At 57.9% G+C, this 22,019-nt stretch overlaps 7 protein-coding genes across 7 annotated transcripts; 3 read left to right on the top strand and 4 right to left on the bottom strand.

Annotated features, from left to right (window-relative positions):
* Window positions 1–98: 98 nt before the first annotated feature.
* SCHCODRAFT_02577781 (acetyl-CoA synthetase-like protein) lies at window positions 99–4,524 on the bottom strand. The gene is made up of 5 exons (XM_003032330.3): window positions 3,972–4,524; window positions 3,740–3,920; window positions 2,535–3,689; window positions 2,236–2,485; window positions 99–2,177 (listed from the first exon to the last, which is right to left on the bottom strand). The coding sequence occupies exons 1-5, from the start codon at window positions 4,159–4,161 to the stop codon at window positions 159–161; spliced, it is 3,795 nt and encodes a 1,264-aa protein (XP_003032376.1). The 5' UTR covers window positions 4,162–4,524; the 3' UTR covers window positions 99–158.
* A 344-nt stretch (window positions 4,525–4,868) lies between these two features.
* On the bottom strand, window positions 4,869–6,599 carry SCHCODRAFT_01124934 (glycoside hydrolase family 61 protein). The gene is made up of 4 exons (XM_003032331.2): window positions 6,355–6,599; window positions 6,199–6,302; window positions 5,988–6,149; window positions 4,869–5,934 (listed from the first exon to the last, which is right to left on the bottom strand). Exons 1-4 carry the CDS (start codon window positions 6,457–6,459, stop codon window positions 5,142–5,144), a joined length of 1,164 nt encoding a protein of 387 aa, XP_003032377.1. The 5' UTR covers window positions 6,460–6,599; the 3' UTR covers window positions 4,869–5,141.
* A 589-nt stretch (window positions 6,600–7,188) lies between these two features.
* Window positions 7,189–8,188, bottom strand: SCHCODRAFT_02625032 (uncharacterized protein). The gene is made up of 4 exons (XM_003032332.2): window positions 8,070–8,188; window positions 7,963–8,015; window positions 7,569–7,906; window positions 7,189–7,508 (listed from the first exon to the last, which is right to left on the bottom strand). The coding sequence occupies exons 1-4, from the start codon at window positions 8,168–8,170 to the stop codon at window positions 7,401–7,403; spliced, it is 600 nt and encodes a 199-aa protein (XP_003032378.1). The 5' UTR covers window positions 8,171–8,188; the 3' UTR covers window positions 7,189–7,400.
* Window positions 8,189–8,570: 382 nt separating this feature from the next.
* On the bottom strand, window positions 8,571–11,294 carry SCHCODRAFT_02625025 (cytochrome P450). The gene is made up of 13 exons (XM_050345275.1): window positions 10,695–11,294; window positions 10,589–10,643; window positions 10,506–10,537; window positions 10,381–10,451; window positions 10,240–10,333; window positions 10,117–10,187; window positions 10,011–10,061; window positions 9,812–9,959; window positions 9,699–9,758; window positions 9,364–9,549; window positions 9,163–9,299; window positions 8,985–9,062; window positions 8,571–8,924 (listed from the first exon to the last, which is right to left on the bottom strand). Exons 1-13 carry the CDS (start codon window positions 10,965–10,967, stop codon window positions 8,702–8,704), a joined length of 1,479 nt encoding a protein of 492 aa, XP_050199904.1. The 5' UTR covers window positions 10,968–11,294; the 3' UTR covers window positions 8,571–8,701.
* A 30-nt stretch (window positions 11,295–11,324) lies between these two features.
* On the top strand, window positions 11,325–13,849 carry SCHCODRAFT_02625023 (cytochrome P450). Its single transcript, XM_003031890.2, has 13 exons — window positions 11,325–11,695; window positions 11,752–11,849; window positions 11,899–11,945; window positions 11,994–12,276; window positions 12,325–12,451; window positions 12,504–12,639; window positions 12,689–12,755; window positions 12,805–12,925; window positions 12,981–13,093; window positions 13,148–13,374; window positions 13,426–13,474; window positions 13,527–13,555; window positions 13,612–13,849. The coding sequence occupies exons 1-13, from the start codon at window positions 11,465–11,467 to the stop codon at window positions 13,764–13,766; spliced, it is 1,683 nt and encodes a 560-aa protein (XP_003031936.2). The 5' UTR covers window positions 11,325–11,464; the 3' UTR covers window positions 13,767–13,849.
* Window positions 13,850–15,322: 1,473 nt separating this feature from the next.
* On the top strand, window positions 15,323–20,254 carry SCHCODRAFT_02280242 (WD40 repeat-like protein). The gene is made up of 8 exons (XM_050342265.1): window positions 15,323–15,522; window positions 15,578–15,628; window positions 15,676–15,877; window positions 15,933–16,067; window positions 16,121–17,521; window positions 17,571–17,689; window positions 17,737–20,141; window positions 20,196–20,254. Exons 1-7 carry the CDS (start codon window positions 15,433–15,435, stop codon window positions 20,098–20,100), a joined length of 4,362 nt encoding a protein of 1,453 aa, XP_050199903.1. The 5' UTR covers window positions 15,323–15,432; the 3' UTR covers window positions 20,101–20,141; window positions 20,196–20,254.
* Window positions 20,255–20,850, top strand: SCHCODRAFT_01298284 (uncharacterized protein). The gene has a single exon (XM_050341399.1). It carries the CDS (start codon window positions 20,355–20,357, stop codon window positions 20,802–20,804), a length of 450 nt encoding a protein of 149 aa, XP_050199902.1. The 5' UTR covers window positions 20,255–20,354; the 3' UTR covers window positions 20,805–20,850.
* The last annotated feature ends 1,169 nt before the right edge of the window (window positions 20,851–22,019 follow it).

Here is a 22,019-nt window from a genome sequence, read left to right as displayed (position 1 = left end):
CCTGGAACTCGGTAGGCATCCAATGGAGAACATGATCATCTCGAACGACAGCTTCCTTATGATCGTACCAGCGAAATCGTCCCGAAATACTGAACCAGGTCACTGCTAAGTTATATCTCTTTGGATGTTCACGTCGTAAGTTTACAGAAACAAGCTATCTACTGGACAGCAAAGTCAGAAGCCTCCGCAAATCTTTCCAGTACGCCCTCCAGCTCACGAGCAAGGCCTTGTATATAGTCCTTACTGTACAGGTTCCGCCGATAGTTGATCTCCCCTGTCATCTTATCCGTGCCTGCGACTCGCCCGAAGTAAATCTCCATGTCCAGCTGCACCGCGTGCATGTTGACCTCCATCCGCTCCATGCGCAGGCCGCCGACCTGGACCGACGCCTGCTCGTGCACCACATATCCCAAAGCGACCCGAAGCGGCAAACTACCTGCCGGTAAAGCACCACGCTCCCAGAGCGCCTCCGCGATGGTGGCCATATGCGCGTCCATGTTGGAGACTCCCTCCGCCACAAGCGTGCGCACCTGCTCGAGGACGTCGCGGAAGCGCTGGCCGGCCTCGACGCGGATGCGGTAGAGGAGCGCGGTGACGAAGAAGCCCTGGAGGTGCGCGACCTCGGGGCGCTGCCTGTTCGCGGTCGCGCCGCCCAGCACGGCATCGCGCGCGCCTGTGCGGCGGAAGTGCACGACGCGGAGCGCGGCGAGGAGCGCCATCGAGAGCGTGACGCGCGATAGGGCGCACGCGGCGTCGAGCCGGGCGACGAGAGACTCGGAGAGCGAGATAGATACGAAGTCGCCGGCGGTCAGGTAGGTCGAGGTGTCCGCGCCGGGCAAGTCAGGCGTGAATGAGGCGGCCGTGGCGTTCTGGAGATGGGCGGCCCAGTAGTCGAGCTGCGGCGCGATGAGGGTCGCAAAAGAGTCGCTGCGCTCCCAGTGGGCGATGTCGGCGCATGTGACAGGCAGGTCGGGCAGGTCGGCGGCGCGACCCTCGCAGAGTGCGCCATAGTACTCGCATAGTTCCCTGACGATGATGTCCTCCGAATAGCCGTCGGTAATGATGTGGTCGAAGGACAAGAGGAGAATGAAGGCCTGTGGGCTCAGGCGGAAGAGGACAGGTCGAAATGGAGCCTTCGCAGCGATATCAAAGGGTCGACTCGCATGAAGGCGAAGGTAGTCCTCAAGGTCCTGATCGTTCTTCATCGGCGGTGAATCCACTATCTCCAGTGTGGGCATGCAGTCCGTGACGCGCGCACACACGTCGCCGTCCACCTCCTCGAACACTGTGCGTAGGATATCCTGCCGACGAGCCATCGCCTGCAGCGCTTGCTCCAGCAAATCCTCGCTAAGCTCTCCAATGAGGCGAGACCAGAACGCACAATGGCTGACGACCTCCCCTGGAGCCGGGGCACGACTGGCAGAGTACTGCCACCGAGTGCCCGAAGACGCAACGTAGCGTTGACGTTCTGCGTGGGGTAGCGAACAAAACGTGTCCCCGTTAGAGACCAAAAATCCGTCGTTTGGCGATCCTTGGCGGACGAGGGTAGCAAGCCGACGCGCGGAGGCGCCCTGAAAAATATCCTGCATAGTGACGAGAGCTCCGAATGATTTATCGAGACGCCATTTGAGCTGCATCGCCAGAAGGGAGTGACCGCCGACGTCAAAGAAGTCATCCTCGGGGCCGACAGCCTTCCCGCTCAGGATGTCGCTCATGATGGACGCAATTTCCCCCTCTGCGTCGTTTCGCGCGCTCGGTTCCCCTGCCGCGGAGTAATGCACGTCGCCGTTGGGGGTGATCACGTCGCGCTCGAGCGCCATTGCGTCTAGCCTACGCCTGTCCAGCTTCCAATTGTTGTTGAGCGGCAGCGACGCCTCGAGGTATACCGCCTGAGGGACCATATACACAGGGACAGTCTCCTTGAAGCGTCGCGTGAAGGAATGGGGTGTCTCGACACAATCAGGCTCTACCGGAACGATGAATGCGGCCAAGTAGGGTGATCGGCCATCCGTGGGCTTCACGTATACCACTGCGGCATTCTTGACGAGCCGAGTGCCCACAATGGCGGATTCCACTTCCGCGAGCTCGAGGCGTTGACCGCGGATCTTGATCTGGCCACTCTGAGACCGACGCTCGAACTGCATGTCGCCGCTCGGAAGCCAGCGAACTAGGTCACCCTGAGGCCGTGCATCAGAAAACGCTGGATGAAGAGGCACGTATGAGCATCGCACTCACCGTGCGATAGAATGTCGCAGGCGGCTGATCAAGACCTGGGATGACCATGCGCACGAAAGCGGCCGAGGTCTCCTCCGGGCGATTGAGATACCCTGCCGCGACCCCGCGCCCGCCGATAAACAGTTCGCCCGGGATACCTGGGGGCACCAGGCGACCATTGCCGTCAAGGACCACACAATTGGTATAGCTCAAGGGCCGTCCGATGGGCACGAGGCCATACTCAAGCATACGATCGACGCGGTGGGCGACGCTGCTCCGAGATGAGCGAAGAAACCAGCGATGAGAATGCTTCAACTCACGCAGTGTAGCATGCCTCGGTTGGGCCGTACCCGTTGACCAGTTCGCCCGTAGGGTTGATCTCCTTGAAGCGTTGGCACTGCGAGAAATCCAACGCCTCGCCGCCGACGATGACGAATCGCATGGGTGTGAACATATGTGGCGCGACCGAGAGGAACTGGCGGAAGAGGGCGACCGCGATGGACAAGGCGGTGACGCGCCGGGCGCGAAGCAGATCTGCGAGGCGGATGGGGTCCAGGACATCGTACGAAGAGAAGGAGACGAGCGTCGCGCCCACGGTGAGCGTGCAACAGACATCGAGGATGCTGCCGTCCCAAGCGATGTTGCCGATCTGGCCGATGCGCATATCTGGGGTAATCAGGCAAACACCGCGCTCGTAGAGTAGCGCAAGCACTGCGGATGTCTTGATGCAGACACCCTTGGGCACGCCGGTGGTCCCGCTCGTGTGAAGCACGTATGCGATCTCGCTCGGCTGACTGCGCCAGACAGCTCGCGAGCTGCCCTTCCACGCTTCTACGCGTGGTACGTGCTGGCGCAGGAAGTCTGTGACGTCCAATTTCGCAATGGGGAGGTCGGATACAGAGGGGGATTCTGCGCCCGTGATGAGGAGGTTGGCACCAGAGTTTACAATGATGGTGCGAAGTCTGGCTTCCGGCAGGCGCACGTCGAGCGGGACATACGCAGCTCCATACTTGATAATCGCATAGATGACAATGATGGCGAGCGGCGATGACGGGATGCAGGTCGAGATGTAGTCCGTGTTTGGGAGGTCCACGAGCGCCAGAGCTATCTCGTCGGCGAGCATATCGGTCAGCGCGTCGAGCTGCGTGTAAGTAAACTCGACATCGTCATCGGTCAACGCGATGTTGTGCGGGAAGGCCGTCGCTGTCGCAATGAAGACCTCTCGTAGCGACTGCGCCTCATAGGTCGGTGGCCGTGGCACATCGAGACGCACCCCAGCAACAGAGAGTCGGGAAATGGCGCCAGGAAAGCTGATATCAGACACCATCGTGTTTGGGGCGCCGCATATGATTTCGACAACATCCTGTACGTTCCCGCCAATGCAGCGCACGTTTTGCGGAGAGTATAGACGTGGATCACCAGCGAACAGCAGACTTCCTTCGCTACAGAAGATGACTAAAGGATGCATCTGTTGACTGGAAAAAACATGTCAGTGCGAGGAAATAGCGAGGATAACAACTCGGACCTGCATCCCTTGGATCCCCCACGGTCCATTGCGAGCACTACGGTATCTGGTTTTGCCATTTCCGCGGTAGGACGGTCATTTGTTAACGCTTGATCGGCAGCTTTCACGATCTGCACTGCGGGCGTGCCGTTCCAAACACGAAGCGTTATGGCCTGGATAGACGCATTGTCCCGAGCGACGCCTGGTGTACTGATCAACACACATCACCAAGAGAAGCTGCTATGGCACGCACCGATGACCGCGTCCTCAATCCCGGTGGACAGGAAGTGCGTGATACGCACAGCCGTGATCAACAAGGCAAGGTCGGAGCAGGATTCACTAGGGCAAGCCGCGTTGGGGATAGTGCATTCCCAGACACTTTCGCCAGTCCCAGAGGCATCGAGTAGGTCTGGAGGAAAAGATAGAGCGAGTGCGATCGCCATCTTCGTTTTCGGCTCGGGACGCGGGCAAGCAAGACGCGGGTAATATGTAGTCAGAGGTTCAGGAGCGGCCGGCGGCAGTATGAATGCGACTGTCGCATCTTGAACCTTCGACAGGCGCGCAATGACCAATGAGAAGCCATCATGAGGGAGTCTTAAAGTGCAGTCGCAAGTCAAAGTCGATAGATCCAACTATACTATGTCACTCATTCGAGAGAGCAATGATGGGCAGCCTCGACTAGTGACATTCCCCATGACTGTGCATTTGAGCCATCACAAGTCGCATGCGGCAGGACATGTATAGCGTCGAGACCAGAATCGCAGGGACGCACAGATAGCCGGGGTCGTGTACTACGTTCAGTCGTGGCTGCGAAGTGAGGAGGCAAGGGCCGGATGTAACCGGAATTGGAACGGCCGCTTAACTCTTAAGTGCCCTGCACGTGCATATCATGTGATGGCTAGTTGAACTTTTGTTAGACATCCTTGGGACATCCAATACTCAGCATTCAGTGGTCATTCGATAAACCACCACTAAGGTCCGCACGCCACTTCATCGTCGTTGGAAAGGGGTGCCCTACGATATTCTGGACAGCGGATTATGCGAACCTTGCTCGCCCAGCGCGAACACAGCACGTTGCAGAGACACTAATCTCACAGCTAAATCCATGCCTTCCCACTACTTTGTGCACCGTCATACGGAGTGGATATTGAGATCATAGCCATCACATCAAGTGTGTATTGACCCAGCAGATCTACGACCGGGTAGAAGGGCACGACATAACCATACAGAACGAGACACCAGCATGCGACTAGCGCACGTCAACAACCAGTGAGTACCAGAGTAAGTAAGACAACATGAGCAGAAGGAAAGGAGTCGGCACACAGTGTCGACGGTACGGATACAGTCATGAGGACATAAGATGAAGGGGATAAGTTAGGGGGAAGAGTGCGTGGTCAGAGCGCGCGGAGGCAGCGGCGACCACTCAGAAGGAGCTGCCGTGGGCGACGCGCGCGAGGTGGCGGCGCTTGGGCATCATGCGCTTGTTGCGGCGGCACTTGCCCGTCGAGGACGAGCCGGACGCGGACGTCGAGGCGCTCGCGGAGGAGGCCGGGACCGCGACGGCAGTAGAGGCCGGGGCATCGGTGACCGCCGAGGACGCCGCTTCGGTGGACGACGAGTCGGTGGATGCCGGAGCAGACGCCTCAGTGGACGTCGCGGAAGCCTCGGAAGACGCAGACGCAGTACCGCTGGAGCCCGACGACGAGGAAGACGAAGCGCCATCCCAGACCGCGGGACCCGGGAGCACGAAGCTGTCCGCGTCCGAGTACACCTGGAACTTCGCAAAGTCGCCCTCGGGGTCGTAGAGCGCGCCCGCCTGCGTGCCCTCGGGCAGCTCGGTGGTGCCGTCGCCGGTGACGGTGACCTGGATGCAGCCGACGTACAGCTGCGGGCCCGACGACGAATCGCTCGCGCTCCACGGGTTGTGCACCGCCGCGAGCTCCTGGCGCACGATGTACTCGCCCGCCTTGAGGCCGGCGGGGATCTGCACGTCCCACTTGGACCCGTCGGCGACGAACTTGGCCATCGCCCACAGGCCGGCGCCCTCGGGGTAGTACTTCTCCGGCTTGTTCGTCATCGTGTTGCGCAGGTCGTCGGAGATGGACTGCGAGAGGTCGAGGCCGTCGCCGGAAAGCTTGGTCCAGCCGTTGTTCGAGACGTCGGCGTCCGCGCACTTGCCGTTGCAGGAGGTGATGTAGTTCTGGATGCTGCCCATGCTGTGGAAGACTGTCAGGCGAAGGTCAATGCGAGGGGAACGGTGAGTACGTACGCGTGCACCCAAGCCTGCATGCCATCTGGAACGGAGCCGACGCCGGGCTGGTTCGTAAGCTCGCCCGTGGAGCCGGACCACTGCACAGTGAGGGAGTTGCCAGCAGCGACCTCAAGCGAGGAGGGCGCCGGGCTGGCGCTAGAACCCTCGCATGCCATCTTACTATTGTTGGGTCAGCGGGTGCACTGATAGCGATCGGCGCGCCACGTACGAGTTGTCACTGAAGTCCTTCGGCAGGAGGTATGCAGGCGAGGAGGCCTTGTACATGACGCGGACGGGGGTGTCCGTGTTCGCCTTGTCGCCGTCCCAGTAGATCTGTGGGCGGAGTCAGCGTTCCCTCGAACGCTGGCTAGTCGATGCTACGCACGTTGGGGGCAACTTTGCTCTCCGAGCCGGCCGAGACGCTCTCGATCTGACCGTGTGCGCGCACGAAGGCGGCAAGAACAAGGGAGAGGAAGATGGAGCGCTGCATGATAGTCGTTGTCGTGTAGAGTGTTGGCGGCTGCAAAAGGATGGGGAACGAGCGCTGTCGAGTGAAGCGAAAGTGGGGTGAATGAACGTTCAAGCAGCCGCGAGCGACAAGGGACCAAGAGCGGACCGAGGAAGGGGAGATGGGGGAATGAAGAGAAAGCGAACTTCCGAGCCCGGGCCTTATATACTTCCCGGAAGAGGGCAATTTGCGATCCGAACGATCGCGGCCGGATTCCAAACTGAGGACAAGACCCCCGCCGGCGTCACGGTCAACGGACGGTTCACATGGCGACCAACCTTGTCAAGCGTCTCTTGTTCGCCAACCGTCAATAACCCCGCCGGATTGGGCTTCGGTCCTTATGAACATTTGCGACTCAGCATCGACGAAGCTCATACGCGTGCACCACGACAAGCGAGATCCTCGCTCATCTGCCAGGACTTCGATGGCAACATGCCGCGTCGAAACTTGTCGATTGGGGGGTCCAACATCTGCAGCAGCATCGCCTCATCGCCGCGTCTGAAGTCGGCGGCGATGGACCGGGCAGCGACCGGGGACCGTGTCCAAACCGTATCAATGGGCGCTGCGGGCAGGGCCAGCAAGGGTGCCTGACTCTGAGGCAATTTATCCAGTTACGTGCGTGTCACGTGATATGTTCGACTTCTCGGCAGCGCTCGCTAGCGACTGGGCAAGAAGATGTAGAGGGATGAGGGCGGAAACACATACCTTTCCGCAAGCCCGTGGTAGGATGATGAAAGTTTCAAACGGTATTAGACACACTGCTGTCCGGTGGTAGGCAAGAGGCACATCTCACAACTTCTCGAGGAGCAGACCTCGACTCACTGGCAAGGATATGTGCACCAGGATACAGCAAGCTCGGCGCATACGATTGGATTCGCACTTCCGGTAGCCGCAACTAGTGTCATTTTCACCCGCCCTTTGCCTCAAGCCGAAACCTCCTTGGCATGCTTCGATGAGGCCCACTCCAACACAGAAATAACATCGGCCAGGAAAGATTTGTTCTCTGCGCGGCCCACATACGCGTGATGTTGCTAGAGACGGCAAAAGCTTCAGTCACGCCTACAATTCCTTCACATCACGCAAAGACCTACCTCAACGGACTCCCAGCCATCCATGATCACGCGGCAGTCCGCATTATCCACGACCGCCGCGTCCAGCTCGCCGATGATCTCCTTCTTGGTCTGGCGCTCCTGCCGCCCGGAGCGCATGAGCGCGAGCAATTCGCGCACCTTCACCCTGCCGAGGTGCGTGCTCGCCTGGAGGAAGCCGAATTTCTGGATAGGCGCGGAGAAGATAGCATCGCAGGCGGTGCGGTCGTCTTCCGAGAGAGTAACTAGGAAGGGGCCGCGCTGCACGGTGAGATGCCGCGCGTGCGCCTCGTATGCGGGGCTGCGCAGGAAGGCATCACGAGCGCGCAGGGATTCCCATTCTGCGTAGAAGGTCTGTCAAGTCCATTGGTGCTGCGTGCGAGAGCTACAAACTCACGAAGCGCGCAGTAACCCTGCGAGGGATCCTCGATCTCTTGTCCGATGTACGCCCTGCAAGGATTGTCAGAGGGACTGAACCTGCAGATACGATCCAAGTCGACTGACCGCTGCAGACCGTCTACCCCGCTACAAGCAGCCTTCGCCTGGCGCGCGGCCTTCGCGTCAAACGATGATAGGATCGTGACCTCGAGTAGCGGAGCGTACATGCTGATGGTGGGGCGTAGGGATCAGGAGCACGCAGAACGAGCCCAACTCGGTATTTATGCGTCTAGCGCTTCATTCTCGATGACTGTCGCAGCTGGCGTCGCCCATGGAGTGACCAGCGACGGATTGGAACCTGAGCTCCGAGCGGCCGGCGGATTGGCGCCCATCCGACGAGCGTTCCTGTCTCTAGAACGAGATGGTATAGTGGTCGCGGTAGAGTCCGAACCTGCTTGTCACTAGTTCAGCCTAACCACCGGGATTTGAGCAAAGGGGCCATGTGAACGCTGCGATGGATCACTCAAGTATGACGGCAAGCTCTCCATTCTTCAGTTTTTACGCAAGCCCAGCGCTCCTCTCGTCACACGTACACTCTATCTGCGCGAGATTCTTGCTTCGCCTCCGCACCTCCGCATGTCTACCCTCCTTCAGCCAATTTATCCTCCCGTTCCCTCTTCACCACTCCTGCTCTCTCCTCCACCTCCCCACTCCCCCACTCCTCCCCATCCCCCTCTATGAGTACTCCTTACCCCCCTCTACGCCTCCCCCTCCCCTTTATCCCTCCTCCTAAACACCACATCCATGTCCTTCGGCAGACTCAGCGCGAACGGCGAGAACCCGTTCTGGAGCCCGCCCGCGTGCGCGCTGTCCGCCGGCAGCGCCCACTCCCACTCGCGCACGAGCATGCACAGGAGGGTGCGCATCTCGTACAGCGCGAAGTTGCGCGCGGGGCACTGGCGCGGGCCGAGGGCGAAGGGCCTGGTGTGGGGAACGTTATGGTCAGCCAGGATGAAGGACTGAGCATAGACTGCCACGCACATCCAGAGACTCGCATCCACGCTGGCGACCTCCTTGTCGTTCTTGTTCATGAAGCGGTCGGGGTCGAAGGATGCTGGGCTGTGGAGAGGGAGAGGGGTGAGAATGGAGTAAGGTGAGGATAAATTGAGGTGAGGATGGAGGTGAATTGAGGTGCGAAGTGTCTCGACGAAGAACGCACTTCGGCCAGTAAGACGGATTGTAGTGCATCGCGCAGATGTTGAGGATGACGGACGTGTGCGCGGGGAGCACGTAGCGCTTCCCGAGCGCGCTCACCAGCTCGGCGGGCCGCGCGCTCGCGCGGGGGACCATGTAGACCTGTTTGTACGAGGATCAGCAACTCCTAATAAGCGAATCCGCCAAACGGCAGTTCAATACTCACGATCGGCGTATTCACGCGCAGCGCCTCGCGGATGCACGCCTGCACGAACGGCGTCGCGCGCATGTTGTCGATGGTGGGTTCCGCGTCGCCGAGCGCGGCGCGCACCTCGGCACGCGCGCGCGCCTGCAGCTCGGGGTGCTTGGCGAAGTAGTAGACGAGGCTGGACATCGCGCCCGCGGTGGTGTCCTGGGGGGATGGGTGGGTCAGCCTGGCGTAGGGTGATAACAAGCCTGGCGTAGGGTGATAACAAGCCTGGCGTAGGGTGATAACAAGCCTGGCGTAGGGTGATAACCAGCCTGGCGTAGGCTGATGGAGGCGAAAGCATGATGACTGACATGACCTGCGATGAAGAAGACGACCATGTTGTCCCGGAATTCCGTGTCGCTCATCTCGGGCTATGCAAGGAGGTCAGCCTATGAACGAAGAGATGTACTAGCAGAGAACCTACGTCCTCGAGCATATACGTGAGCATGTCGTTCCCCTTGTTCTCCTTCTTCTCGTCGAGTATGCTGGTGAACTTGGCGATGAGCGCGTCGATCTTGGTGATGATGGTCTTCCGGGGGAGCAGCGTCTCGAGCTTGGGGAAGACGATGTAGCTGAGGCAGAAGTTAAGATTCACGTCGCAGTGCGCCGGAAGGAGGACGTACAGAGGATTCGCGATGCTGTCCATGACATGGCTGTATTCCGTGACGAAGGGTCTGAGTGATTGTCGTCAGAACACCGAAGGTTGGGAGCAAGGTGAACCGCACATACGTGCTCGTGTCCTCGATGCTGTTGAAGTCCCAGCCGAAAGTCGTAGATCCGACCGCGTCCAGCGTGAATCTCTGGCAAACGGACATATCAGGACACCATTGACACGCCTCATACTTGACTAACCATAGCGAGATCGTCCCACCGCAGCTTGCCGCCATCCTTCATGACGCGGAACAGGCGGTGGGCCAAGGTCACGAAGTCCTTGATGGGAAGATTGCTGCAGGAGATTGTAAGGTGAGGGGCTAGGCGAGAAGGGGCACCTACCGCTGAAGTGCAGACTTAACCACACGCGAGTGGCGCTGCCAGTTGGATCCGTTCGACAGGATGACATTGGTCTGACAGGGTGGGTCAGGGAGAGTGGTCGCGGGGCGAGGTGAGCCGCAGCGTACCTTGCCCACTAGGCGCCAGAGGAGGAGATCATCTATATACCAGTCGTGAGCTCGACGCACTCTGACAGAAGGGGAATCCGCACCCGGAGGCTCCTCCTTGGGCCACGTCGTGATGTCCGCGGAGATGTCCCTTGCGATCTGCGCTTGTTGAGCGACGTAGGTAGAGGAGACAAGCTTCTAAGTATGCACCTTCTCGTCGAGCACGTGCACTATCCAGCGTCCGAGGGCGTAGACGAGCACAACACCCTCTCCGCGTTCGGCAAAGGGCATGAGCAAGCGCTTGATGCGCTTATCTTCGACCTCGCCCGTGAAGTAGCTCCAGAGAAGGGGCAGGACAGGGACGCGAGGAAGGTGCGCTAGTTCGGCGGGTGGTGTGAACAGCCTGTTGCAGACGAAAGCGGCAAAGGCGGCGCTCAAGAGGAGCACCCAGTGGTCTTGCAGGATACTGGCGAGTGGAGGCATGGCGAGCAGAAGAGAACGGTACCAGCCCCGATGCGTAAAAGATATATGTACGCGCAGGCGATTTGCTCGGTCGAGATGCCTCGGATAGGACAGCAGCCTTCTTTGCATTGTGAACGGCCGTTTCGTCGACGGTGTATTCTCCTCGTCGGACGTGCCTTTCGCACACTGAGTCCCTGCCTTCACATCGCAGCCGTGCGCGTAATTATGCAGCAAGATGGATGTCACCTTCGCCGGAGAAGGCCATATGTAGAGACCGACAGCGGCAGAGGCCCAGACAGCCGCGGAGAACAAGTGTTATGTTTGCACACGTGATGGCTGCAGCGGACCGGCCGGCGGTGAGCAGCGCATCCTTGCCTTCGCCCGTCATGTTTAGTGCACCCCCCTCGCACCCTGGGCATTACAAACTCCCGGGACTAACACAGTCTACACCAAGATGATGTACATAAGACCAGCCCGCTAGATCGCCGGTACGCCTTTGGACGGCTCGCACCCTCGACATGTCTCCCTCCGCGCTGCCGCTTTCGGCTGCTTTTGTTGCGCTGGCTATCGCGAGCGCATGGTTCTTCGTATCGCGCAAAAGTCCCTACGAACATGTCCCCGGGCCCCCTTCGACGTCCGTCATGGGATATCTACCACAGTTGCACGACGAACGGTCGCTGGAAGGCCTGCACTACGATATGTGCAAGAAGTACGGACACGTCGCGCGTTTGCGTGGGGGATTTTTTGGAGTGCGTTCTCACCTTTGCTGTCGCAGTGCCCTCTGACAGCGCTATGCTCTTGGCAGTTTCAAAAGGACGCGCTATATATCACAGATCCCCTTGCATTGCACTCGATCTTGGTTCGCGATCAGCGTATCTTTGAGGAGTCCGAAGAGTTTAGAGGGTGCGCTGTGTTCTCAATACGCACATACCATGCTGACCGATGCGCCCAGCTTGTTCGGTATCATCCACCACGGTGATCATTCCGCAACCGCGTATGGTACGTCCCATTTCCTTGGCATCAGACTACGCTCTGACCACTACGAAGGCGCCGAGCACAAACGCCTTCGTCGCGTACTCAACCCTGTCTTCACTGCCGCCTTCGTGTCCAAGTTGTCGCCCGTATTCTACGGCATAGCCTATCAGCTGCGTGACAGGCTCTCCGCCAAGGTCAACGGGGCGCATGAGGGATCGGCGATCGACATGCTCGACCTCTTGACGCGCACTGCCCTCGAACTCATCTCCCAGGGTGGCCTCGGGCACTCCTTCAACAGCTTCTCCGAGAAGAGCGAGGAGTTCAACACGTTCCACGAGGCGCTCAAGACAGTTCTGTGGGTAGATATAATCGCGCTCGGTCTACTGAGCTCATGATCGTGCAGACCAATGAGCGGTCGCCTGTTTCTGGTCTTGCCCTTCTTGAATAGCTGGCGGTCCATGAAGCCAGACTGGCTTCGAGGTTTCTTATCCGCGGCAGTCGCCTATGTTCCCTGGCCATCTGCGCGTCGGGTAGGTTGTGTGCGCAGGATACGAACACCCTAGCTCATGTTGTTGTGCGTAGTTCAAATGGGCGGTAGACACTATGCACCCGGTCTGCAAGCGGCTCTTCTTGCTTAAGAAGGACCTCATCTCGCAGGGCAGCATCAGCGAGCTCGAGAAGACCGTTGCCGGCGGAAGGGACCTGTCTTCGCTCCTCAGTATGTGCTCTCGCAATACGGTATGCTGTTGTGACTGACGGTGACCAAGTCGCGCGCAACTATGAGATTGAAGACGCCGACAAGATGGATGACGAGATGGTCATCGCGACGATGAGGTGCGAGATGCGTTGGGCAATATGGGCTGACGTGCTTACCACCGTTCAGCTCCATCGTGCTGGGAGGCCAGGAGACGACCGCCGGCGCGCTATCACGCCTTCTGTGCCTAATGGCGGAGAACCCGGGCCTACAGCAGCGTCTACGCGACGAGCTGACCGCCGCACGTGCGGTATGTCCTGCTGCGCTGCTAGTGCCAATCAACTCAGTCGGCTGACGCCGCATAGAACAAGGGCGACGAGGAGCTGGACTACTACGAGCTCAACGACCTCCCGTTGCTCGACGGCGTCTGCCGGGAGGCCCTCCGCCTCTTCGCGCCCGTCACCTTCGTCTGGCGGCAGTGCGTGCCGAGTCCGGATTCCTGACATCGCCCGCTCACCCTTGGCCTTCGCAGGACGTACGAGGACGCCGTCGTGCCCCTGCAGTTCCCGATCGTCGACCCGAAGACGGGCGCGGAGACGCGCGAGCTGCTCATCACGAAGGGCACGCCCGTGTACGTCGGCATGGGCGCGGCGAACCGGTCGGAGGCTATCTGGGGCGCGGATGCGGGAGAGCTCAAGCCGGAGCGGTGGATGGGGAAGGCGATCAATGAGGGGACGGCGAATGGGGTGAAGATGCCGGGTCAGTGCAGGGCGGCTGGAAGTGGGGGAAACGGGCTGATGCATTGCGCAGGGATATACTCGAACATCATGACCTTTTTGGGCGGAGGGAGGGCGTGTCCGTGAGTTGCGCGCTCGAGATTCTGTTGGGTTGTTTGACTGATGGTCATGTAGCGGGATGAAGTTCGCCGTCCTTGAGATCAGTGCGTCGACGGCTCGGGCTGGTAGTTCTTTCATCGTACTCATGTGCTGCTTCCAGAGCTCGTCTTGTCCGTGCTCATCCCCGCGTTCGAGTTCGTGTCGTGCCCGGAGGAGATCGACTGGCGCCTCGGGATCACCGTGGGCCCGTACGTCAAGGGGAAGGAGGAAGCGGGGCCCAGCGTGCCGATTATGGTGAGGAAGATCGCGGCGTAGTGGGTGTATAGACTGTCGTGAACGGGTGGTTTGTTTGCGTACGCTCGGTTTGAAATCCGTATTTTGCATTGAACGACGAGCCCCGAGATCGCTTGAGCTACGACGACCTGGTACTCCCTTGTCCTACGTCGTAAGATGGCCTGCTCCCAAGCGTCAATATTCACAAGGCAAACGAAGCACTTCGGCCTGCGGGGCTTCACGGTAAGCCTGCAACAACGTTCGCACTGTGAGCTTCGCTGATGTTATCCTAGAAGCGATCCATAGTAAGACAAGGTCCCATGTACCAGCAAGACTCGCTCTCGGAGCCAATGATTGAGGCAGCACCTTTCCGCGGCAATGACAACAAGCCTGCCCGCGCATGCGACTTGCTCAGTACGTCGCCCATCCGTTATGTAGAACATCTCGTCTCACGCATGGGTTGGTCTAGTACGCGCCTGAGCCAAACGCGCGATGTCTTTGAAGATCTCTCGAATCTGGCACTATCAGGTACTCACTCGCACCTTAGCGCTGCACACTCAGCGTGAAGTCCCCCGGAGTCCGTATGCACGACATCCCGGTGATCGGCATAAACTCATCCCACGCCGTTGCCGCGTATCGACTGCGAGAAGGGGCGGCATAAGGCAGGCGGGCGCGCAACGGGAGGGGCCTTTTACCTTGAGGCGTCACCACGAGTCTTGTATCCGCATTTCCCACTTTGCGACCAACGACTAGCCTTATCAGACGGCCTTGCCAGACAGGCTGCAACCTGGTGAGAACGAAGGATGCTTGCTTGTGCACCGTACTATTCCAGACGCGTCGCGGTACCCTTACCGTCAAGAGTCAGTGTATTGGCTGCCAGTATCGCGCTCGGACCAATGAACCTGATCCTAACCTTGAAATTGATAGCAGCACAATGACTGGCATCTGCCGATTACGCTGCTTCTCAGTCGCCGAGATGGATAACGGTGTCAGGATACTGTAGCTCACTGCCGCGTCCCTTCGCATCGAGGCCGCCACGTGGTTACAACAGCATGTCGGCGGTGCATGTGCGGATCGCGCCGTCAACAGCCATTGTCTGTCGCCACCGCGTCTTCTCAGTCGCCTCGATGTCGACCGACGTAGTGTCAACAGATCAGAGCATGGATCGTAAGGTGCTATATACTATCCACTGTGGGTTCCCCCGTTCGTCTTTCGCACAGGTGACTAACAACGCGGTCTACGAAGACACGCCTAACGAGGACGGACTTCCTGGGATCCCAAGATTCAAGTTCATCGGCGGCTCGCGGCACCTGTATGCGGTTCTGACGGTCGGCAGCGATCGCAAGCGCTGCGACACGAGTAAAGCACAGTCCTTGGATTTGTGCGTCTGTTATGCCTTCTGCCCATATCGCCGCTGATCGTTCACATCGTAGTATCGCTGCATGCGGCGCAGTTATACAGATCGAGTTGTATGCTGAGCGCCGAAGAGGCGATATCTGCGTCGCGTCCAAGGAATGTATCCTGGAGTCACTCACCTCGTCCGATAAGCCTGGTACATCCGAACAATGCACGGCCACGATAGCAGACTCACGGATCGCACGCAGTCCTTCTCGACGTATGCTATGCGCACGTGGCCAAACAACCAGAGCTGAAGTTGTCCGCGACGATCACGCCATTCCAGGAAGACCTCGCCTCGGAGGTGGCCGCTATGAAATCTGCACTGTCAATCTCGGACAAATGGAGCGCAGTCGTAGGCTATTCAAGGACCATTATCCAGATATGCAATGCCCTGGGAGAGGTTCGTACTGTCAATTTATGAATATCACCCTCCTGAAGCAGGTTTTCATTTTCAGGCTATCCCTCTATCGCAGACCGTATTTGCGCTCCTCGACCTCGGTGTCGACGTGCGTTATCCGTCCATCGCGTAGGTAATTACTGACAGTGAACATAGGAACTCGAGAAGAGGACGGAGTATCACGGACTGATTGTATCCCTCGTTGACGAAACGAGTAGGCTCTGTAAAGCCGTCATCGCCTCGGACAAGCGGGAGTTCAAGGACAAGAGGAAGGAGCAGGGGAAAGCATGCAACGCGCTGATCACTGAGTTACTGTGTGTGTCATCATTCCTCCGATCCTTGACCTCGGAGAGTCTCGGTGAGGAAGATGAACCCCTATATGTTTCAGTCGATATCTCATTAATGCCTGATAGTTAAGCGATCGCGCACCGAGGCAAATGAACGTGTTCAAGACATGCTGAAGCGGTTGCAAGAGCTTTCCCGCTATGTCGAAAGTGGTGCGCATCTCGACGCACAGAACGCTGTGTTCAGGATCGAGGAGAAGATCGGTGAGTGCCTACCTCTACTCAGCGAACTCTCGTCCTTCCATATGCGTCCATAGATAATGAGAATACACTGAGGCGCCTGCCTATGGCGAGTATACAGGCGGGCACGAGCAGGGGCTGTCGCCCCAACACCCGCGTCCAGCTACTCGCAGCAATCACGGACTGGGCCTTCGATATAAAAGGCCCGCGCTGTCTCATCCTTCACGGCGCAGCTGGCAAGGGAAAGTCGGCAGTTGCCAACAGCATCGCCCGCATCCTTGCTGATATGGGCGCCGTCGCTCCGTTTTTCGCTTTCGATCGTACAAACCCCACTCGTCACGCTCATCAATTATATCCGACCCTCGCCGAGAAACTAGCCCGCTATGACCAGCAATACCTTGACAAACTGCGCTTGTTGCGTACCGAGCAGCTTGAGACGATCGATATCGAAGACCAACACCGGTACCTGATGCTCGCCACCCTCCGCCTCTACCAAACGCGCGTTCCCACCATCTTTGTCGTCGATGCGCTCGACGAATGTCGGAATGACGATGACAATAGCATCGGCGAGCGTGCCACGCTGATTCGGACTCTGCGCGCGTGCATATGGGACCATGCGCTTCCCCCAAGCATCCGGTTCTTGATCACTACGCGTCCGGACGACCTGGATATCGCAAGTCTGCTAGGAGAAGACGAGACAATCGTCGCTGGTCGATCTATCGATCACGAGGAAAATACCGAGAGCGACATTCGCAAGGTTGTTGAGGCGAACCTTCGCGGAACCGATGCCTTTGGGCTAGTAGACGATGTCGTGCGCGCGTCACAGGCCCTCTTCGAATGTGCCGCCGTCCTCTGCCGAGAGCTCACCGGCCCGAATCAACCGAAGAGTGATGCTGCTCGCCAGAATCTCATTCGCAGCATCAGACAAGAACCTGGACATCCGCGACTATACGAGATATACCGTCTCGTGCTCCGCACGCATATAGGCACGACCGACAAGGTATACCTGTCGACTTACCGTCAACTTCTCGCGTGGGTGTTATCTGTGCGACAGCCACAGCCGGGCGTAGTGTTCCAAGAGTTCGCCGAGGTTTTGCTGGTCGGAGAAAGAATAAACAAAATGCTCGTGCATCTTGGGTCTGTCCTTACCGGCACGCTTGCGGGGGACAACGAGCCCATACGCCCACTCCACACATCATTCCGCGACTTCGTTCTCGACGCTGAGGCTAGCGGGCCCTTCACGATCAAGCCTGTCTTTGCCGCCGCCGACTCGCAGCTCGCTCTCGCGTGCTTCGGCATCATGGGCAGGCCAGGAAGCGGTCTGCGATACAACATATGCGGCCTACCCTCTCCTTTCGTGTACAAGAAGGACATCAAAGACTTGAATTGTCGTCTCACCGAGAAAATATCACCTGGACTCCAGTATGCGTGTCGCGAGGTCTCGACACATCTCTTGCACAGTCAGCCCGGTGATTTAGGTGCGCCATCTGCGCATCATCGCGCCCTCGCACTCATTTGCAACACCAGATCTGATGTTGGCCTTGAAGTGGTTTCTGCAGGACCAGTTCTTCTTTTGGCTCGAGGCCTGCGGCTGGCTAGGATACGAGCCGTGCGACAGTCTTCGCAAAATGCTCCACTGGATGAAGGTACATGAGATCTCGTCATAGACAGTTAGGAACTGACACCCCTTAAGAAGCTTAGGCAAGATGACTTAGCATCTATAGTCACGGAGTTCATCGCTTTCCAAAAGCGATTCCGCGAAGCAATAACGAAGTCGCCACCTCAGGTCTATGTGACCGGCGTCCTCTTTACGCCAGTCGACTCGCATGTTTCCCGATTGTACCGGCATTGCATCGTAAGCCCCATCGATATTTCCGGATATGAGAAGGAGCAAGAATGGCCATTGAGCGAACCTCTCGTGATTCAAGCCGGAAGCTGTATATTTTCTGTCGCTTACTCTCCAGATGGTAAGAAGATTGTGGCCGGGGGCAACATCCTTCGCATATGGGATGCAGAGACGGGGCGGCAGGATGTAGCCATGCAGGGACATGCAGGTTGGGTATCGTCTGTCGCATTCTCACCCGACAGATCAAGGATCGCTTCTGGCTCGCGGGACTTCACCGTTCGACTTTGGGACGCCAAGACCGGGCAGCAGCAGGGCGAGGCATTGCGCGGACACACTGATTGGGTTCGGTCAGTCTCATTCTCTCCGGATGGCGCCACCGTCGTCAGCGCCTCAGACGATCGCACATTGCGATTGTGGGATGCGAAGGCCGGGAAGGAGATAGGTGAAGCAATGCAGGGACATACACGTAGTGTGAACTCCGTCGTCTTTTCGTGCGACGGAGCTCGCATCGTCTCTGGAGCTAATGACGGCACGGTCCGCATATGGGAAACAGCAACACGACAGCAGCTAGGCGATTCTATACGCCACACAGTCGAAGTCAGCTCAGTCTCAATCTCGCGCGACAGCAAGTACGTCGCTTTTGGATCTGCCGACGGGACCGTCCGTGTATGTGATGCAGAAGGGACGCAGCAAGTGTGGGCATCGCATGGGCATACAGGCTGGATACATGCGGTTGCCTTCTCGCTTGATAATATGCGCGTCGTCTCAGGTGGGGACGATAACACCGTGCTCTTTTGGGATGTGGCCTCAGGAGAGCAGGTCGGCGATGACTTGCGCGGCCACGCTGATGGCGTCAGCTCCGTCGCCTTCTCCCCGGACGGGAAGCACATCGCATCCGGCTCCTATGCGGGCACGCTCCGGGTCTGGCACGTGCGAGAGGTTGAGAAGGAACGCGATACCACAATCGGACATACCCGCGCCGTCACCTCTGTCGCTTGCTCGCCGGATGGCAAGTACATCGTCTCTGGCTCGCGCGACCAGACGGTGCGACTGTGGAACGCGGAGACGGGACAGCCGGTGGGGGACCCGATATGGGACGATGACCACATCAACTGTGTCGCATTCTCGCCGGACAGCACGCGAATTGCCACCGCCTCGGACGATGGAACGGTGCGAGTGTTGGATGTTGAGACGCGACTTCCAGCGGGCGACGAGCTTCGAGGGCATGACAGCCTGGTTTTCTGTGTCGCATTCTCACCTAATGGCACTCAGTTTGTGTCTGGATCAGCGGACGACACCATGCGTTTCTGGGATCTGGCGACAGGGCAGCAAATCGGCGACGCGCTCAGGGGCCATGGACATGGAACTTCTTCCGTGTCTTTCTCCAGTGACGGCTTCTCCATCGCTTCCGGCTCTCCCAACGGCACTATTCGATTTTGGGATACCCGAACGCTGCGGCCGCTACAGACATGGCAGGCGCTCCAAGGTTATCAACATTGTGTCTGGTCCGTCGCATTCTCTCCCGATGGTGTGCTCCTCGTGTCTGGCTCGTCTGACAAAACAATTCGCCTATGGGACGTGAAGACGGGCGAGAATGTGGGTGAACCGCTGGTTGGTCATACTGAATGGGTACGATCTGTCTCCTTCTCGCCTGATGGAAGGTTCATCGTGTCCGGATCTAACGATGGGACGGTGCGAGTCTGGGATGTGCAAACTAGACAACAAGTCGGCGTCACTCTGCAAGGTCACGATGGCGGGGTCAACTCAGTCGCTCTCACTTCTGATGGCGCTCGCATCGTTTCTGGCTCTGATGATGGTACAATCCGAGTCTGGGACTTCAGATTTTTCCAGAGTTTAGAGAATTTGCTCGTCAGTACGAGTGCATCCATGACAAAAACCCGCGCGCAGGCCGCGCTTTGGAAGGGGTTAAAAAGTCCCTGGCATGGCTGGATAGTGTCCGGAGAAGACGACGACGACGACGATGACGACAGTGACGACAATGACAGTAGTTATAAGCAACCCCTCCTTTGGATCCCCCACCACTTGCGGCACTATCGCCTCATCATCTCGTCCCACCAAACCCAGTTTGTGCCGCCGGCTCCCCACATCCGCATCACGCTTAACAACTCGTTCCGAATTGACGAGTGGCCGACTTATACGCCTGCGCCGGCTCCTGAAGAGCTGTCGAGGGCGCTGGGAATGAAGGTGTAGGATTGACATCGCATGTCACCGAACGTAGGAATCTTCATCCGGTAAGCAGGAATTTTCTTGTCCACTATCTCTCATACTGAGGTTAACTTGACTAGAGCTGGGTGCTACGAGCCAGACAGCTACGCGCGGCTGGGCTTGCACACACTCGAATATCGTTCTGTATATACTCGACCAGTTCCGTATATACTCGACCACATATCTGCTTGGCTCGATGATGTGCTCTTCCTGACGGTCGCACCGTTTTGTAACTCGGTATGGTACAAAGCCTTCTTCTCCCCCAACTGGCCCACAACGACTACACATCCTCGCGACGTCTCGACCATTGGCCGATTGACATAGTAACTTCCTTTTTTTCCTTCGACTCCTCGTATATGCTTTTTGATACATACTTCTTGACTTCGTTTTACGATTGCTACTGTTCTGATTTCCGTGAAGGACTTGAATTGGCTCGTATTACAGAATTTCGCTGCATATGGGTCCAAGCGAGATATAGTGTTGATCTACTGACAGAACTAGATACCAGTTCGATTACTGTACGACCTTCCCAGATTTCTCTACGTATATGTCATCATGTTGCCCGTGGGCCCATAGTCACTCAATTTCGAGTTCTCGTCGTCGGGGCAAGGTCGTCGGCGGAAGCGCAAGTCGGTGCAACACCGACTTGCGCGGGTCGTCTGCGATCGCGGTTCAGGAACGCCCTATGAGTCCGCAATGCATGTTGGACCATCTGAAGGCGCGACTTCAGCGCCGACGAGTCTGAAGAACCAATCTGACCTACTGACGAGAGCCTAAAGTCCAGGGCAGGGTACGCACGACGTGTTATGAGCATGCGCTTGCCGCGCTCGGTTTTTCTGGACCATCTTGAGCACGCGCCACCGGGAGACAATAGCTCTGTAGCGCAGATCATTATCTGCGCAAGTTCGCTCGGGAGCCAGCAACCAGCCGCGGCGGCGCGATGAGAGGATTGCGGTCTTGGTAGACTGTAAGGGTGTCAGGCCAGTACGACGATGGCGGACTCGCCTCGACCGGAGCGCAAGGAGCGCTTGATGGTCTACGAGTCACGCTAGAATGCATGTCTTTGCAGACCTGGTGATCCTTGCTTTGACGCGCATTAAAATCCTGGAAGGGTGATAAAGGTGCTTTGAGAGGTTCAGGCCCGAGAGGATCAAGCTCGCTCAGGTGATGAGAGGAAGTCGTACTCACTGGAGAAAAGCGCGAGAGCCAAGAAGGCTGCAGTCGCGCTGATGGCAGTGTGGGCCTCGATGAACCGCGCGCATGGAGCGTCATACCCTTGAAGCCACGAATTTCTGACCGGTCGAAAAGTTCGGACTTCATCGCGCGTTCGCCCTGACTGACATCTCCGGCATTGATATATTACCACCGCCCAAGCCAGCTCTGAATAATCTTATTCGAGGTATGTGTGGTATCAGCCAGGGCGCGAATAAGGCAGCGGAAGGGACACACCGGCATGAACTCGTCAGGTCATTACAAGCTCATCAGGAGAGCTGTCTCCCGACGCTAGCACGCCGACAATTCATCGCGCCAGCTGAGTTGCATTAGCAAGAGAACGTGCACGAGATTCGAAGCCTCCGGAGGAGCTCAGTCCTCTTCGACCATAGAAGCGTCCCGACCATTGGCGCATCCGAGCGCCCGGTGTCTTCGAGGTTGAAGGCCAAGCAGCGATTTTCGAGCATAAGTCAAGGTCAGAGTCAACACGGTTCTCTTAAGCGTTGCGAGCAGGAAGCGCTGGGGTATTGACCGGAACATGGAGGCAGAAGACAAAGAGGGACGATCAATCAGCTTCCGCCCTTGATTCCCATCAGATTCCACTTTGCTTCCGCATTCGTCTTGCTTCCGTCCATCATCATCGACGTCGACTCCCTCTGCTATCCCCTTCCCCCGCGACGTGCTGCATTCGG

The sequence above is a fragment of the Schizophyllum commune genome, assembly GCF_000143185.2.
Source record: "Schizophyllum commune H4-8 unplaced genomic scaffold SCHCOscaffold_6, whole genome shotgun sequence".
In the NCBI taxonomy this organism is placed as follows: domain Eukaryota; kingdom Fungi; phylum Basidiomycota; class Agaricomycetes; order Agaricales; family Schizophyllaceae; genus Schizophyllum; species Schizophyllum commune.
Note: the sequence above shows the minus strand (reverse complement) of the source record. Positions and strands in the feature narration are given on the sequence as shown.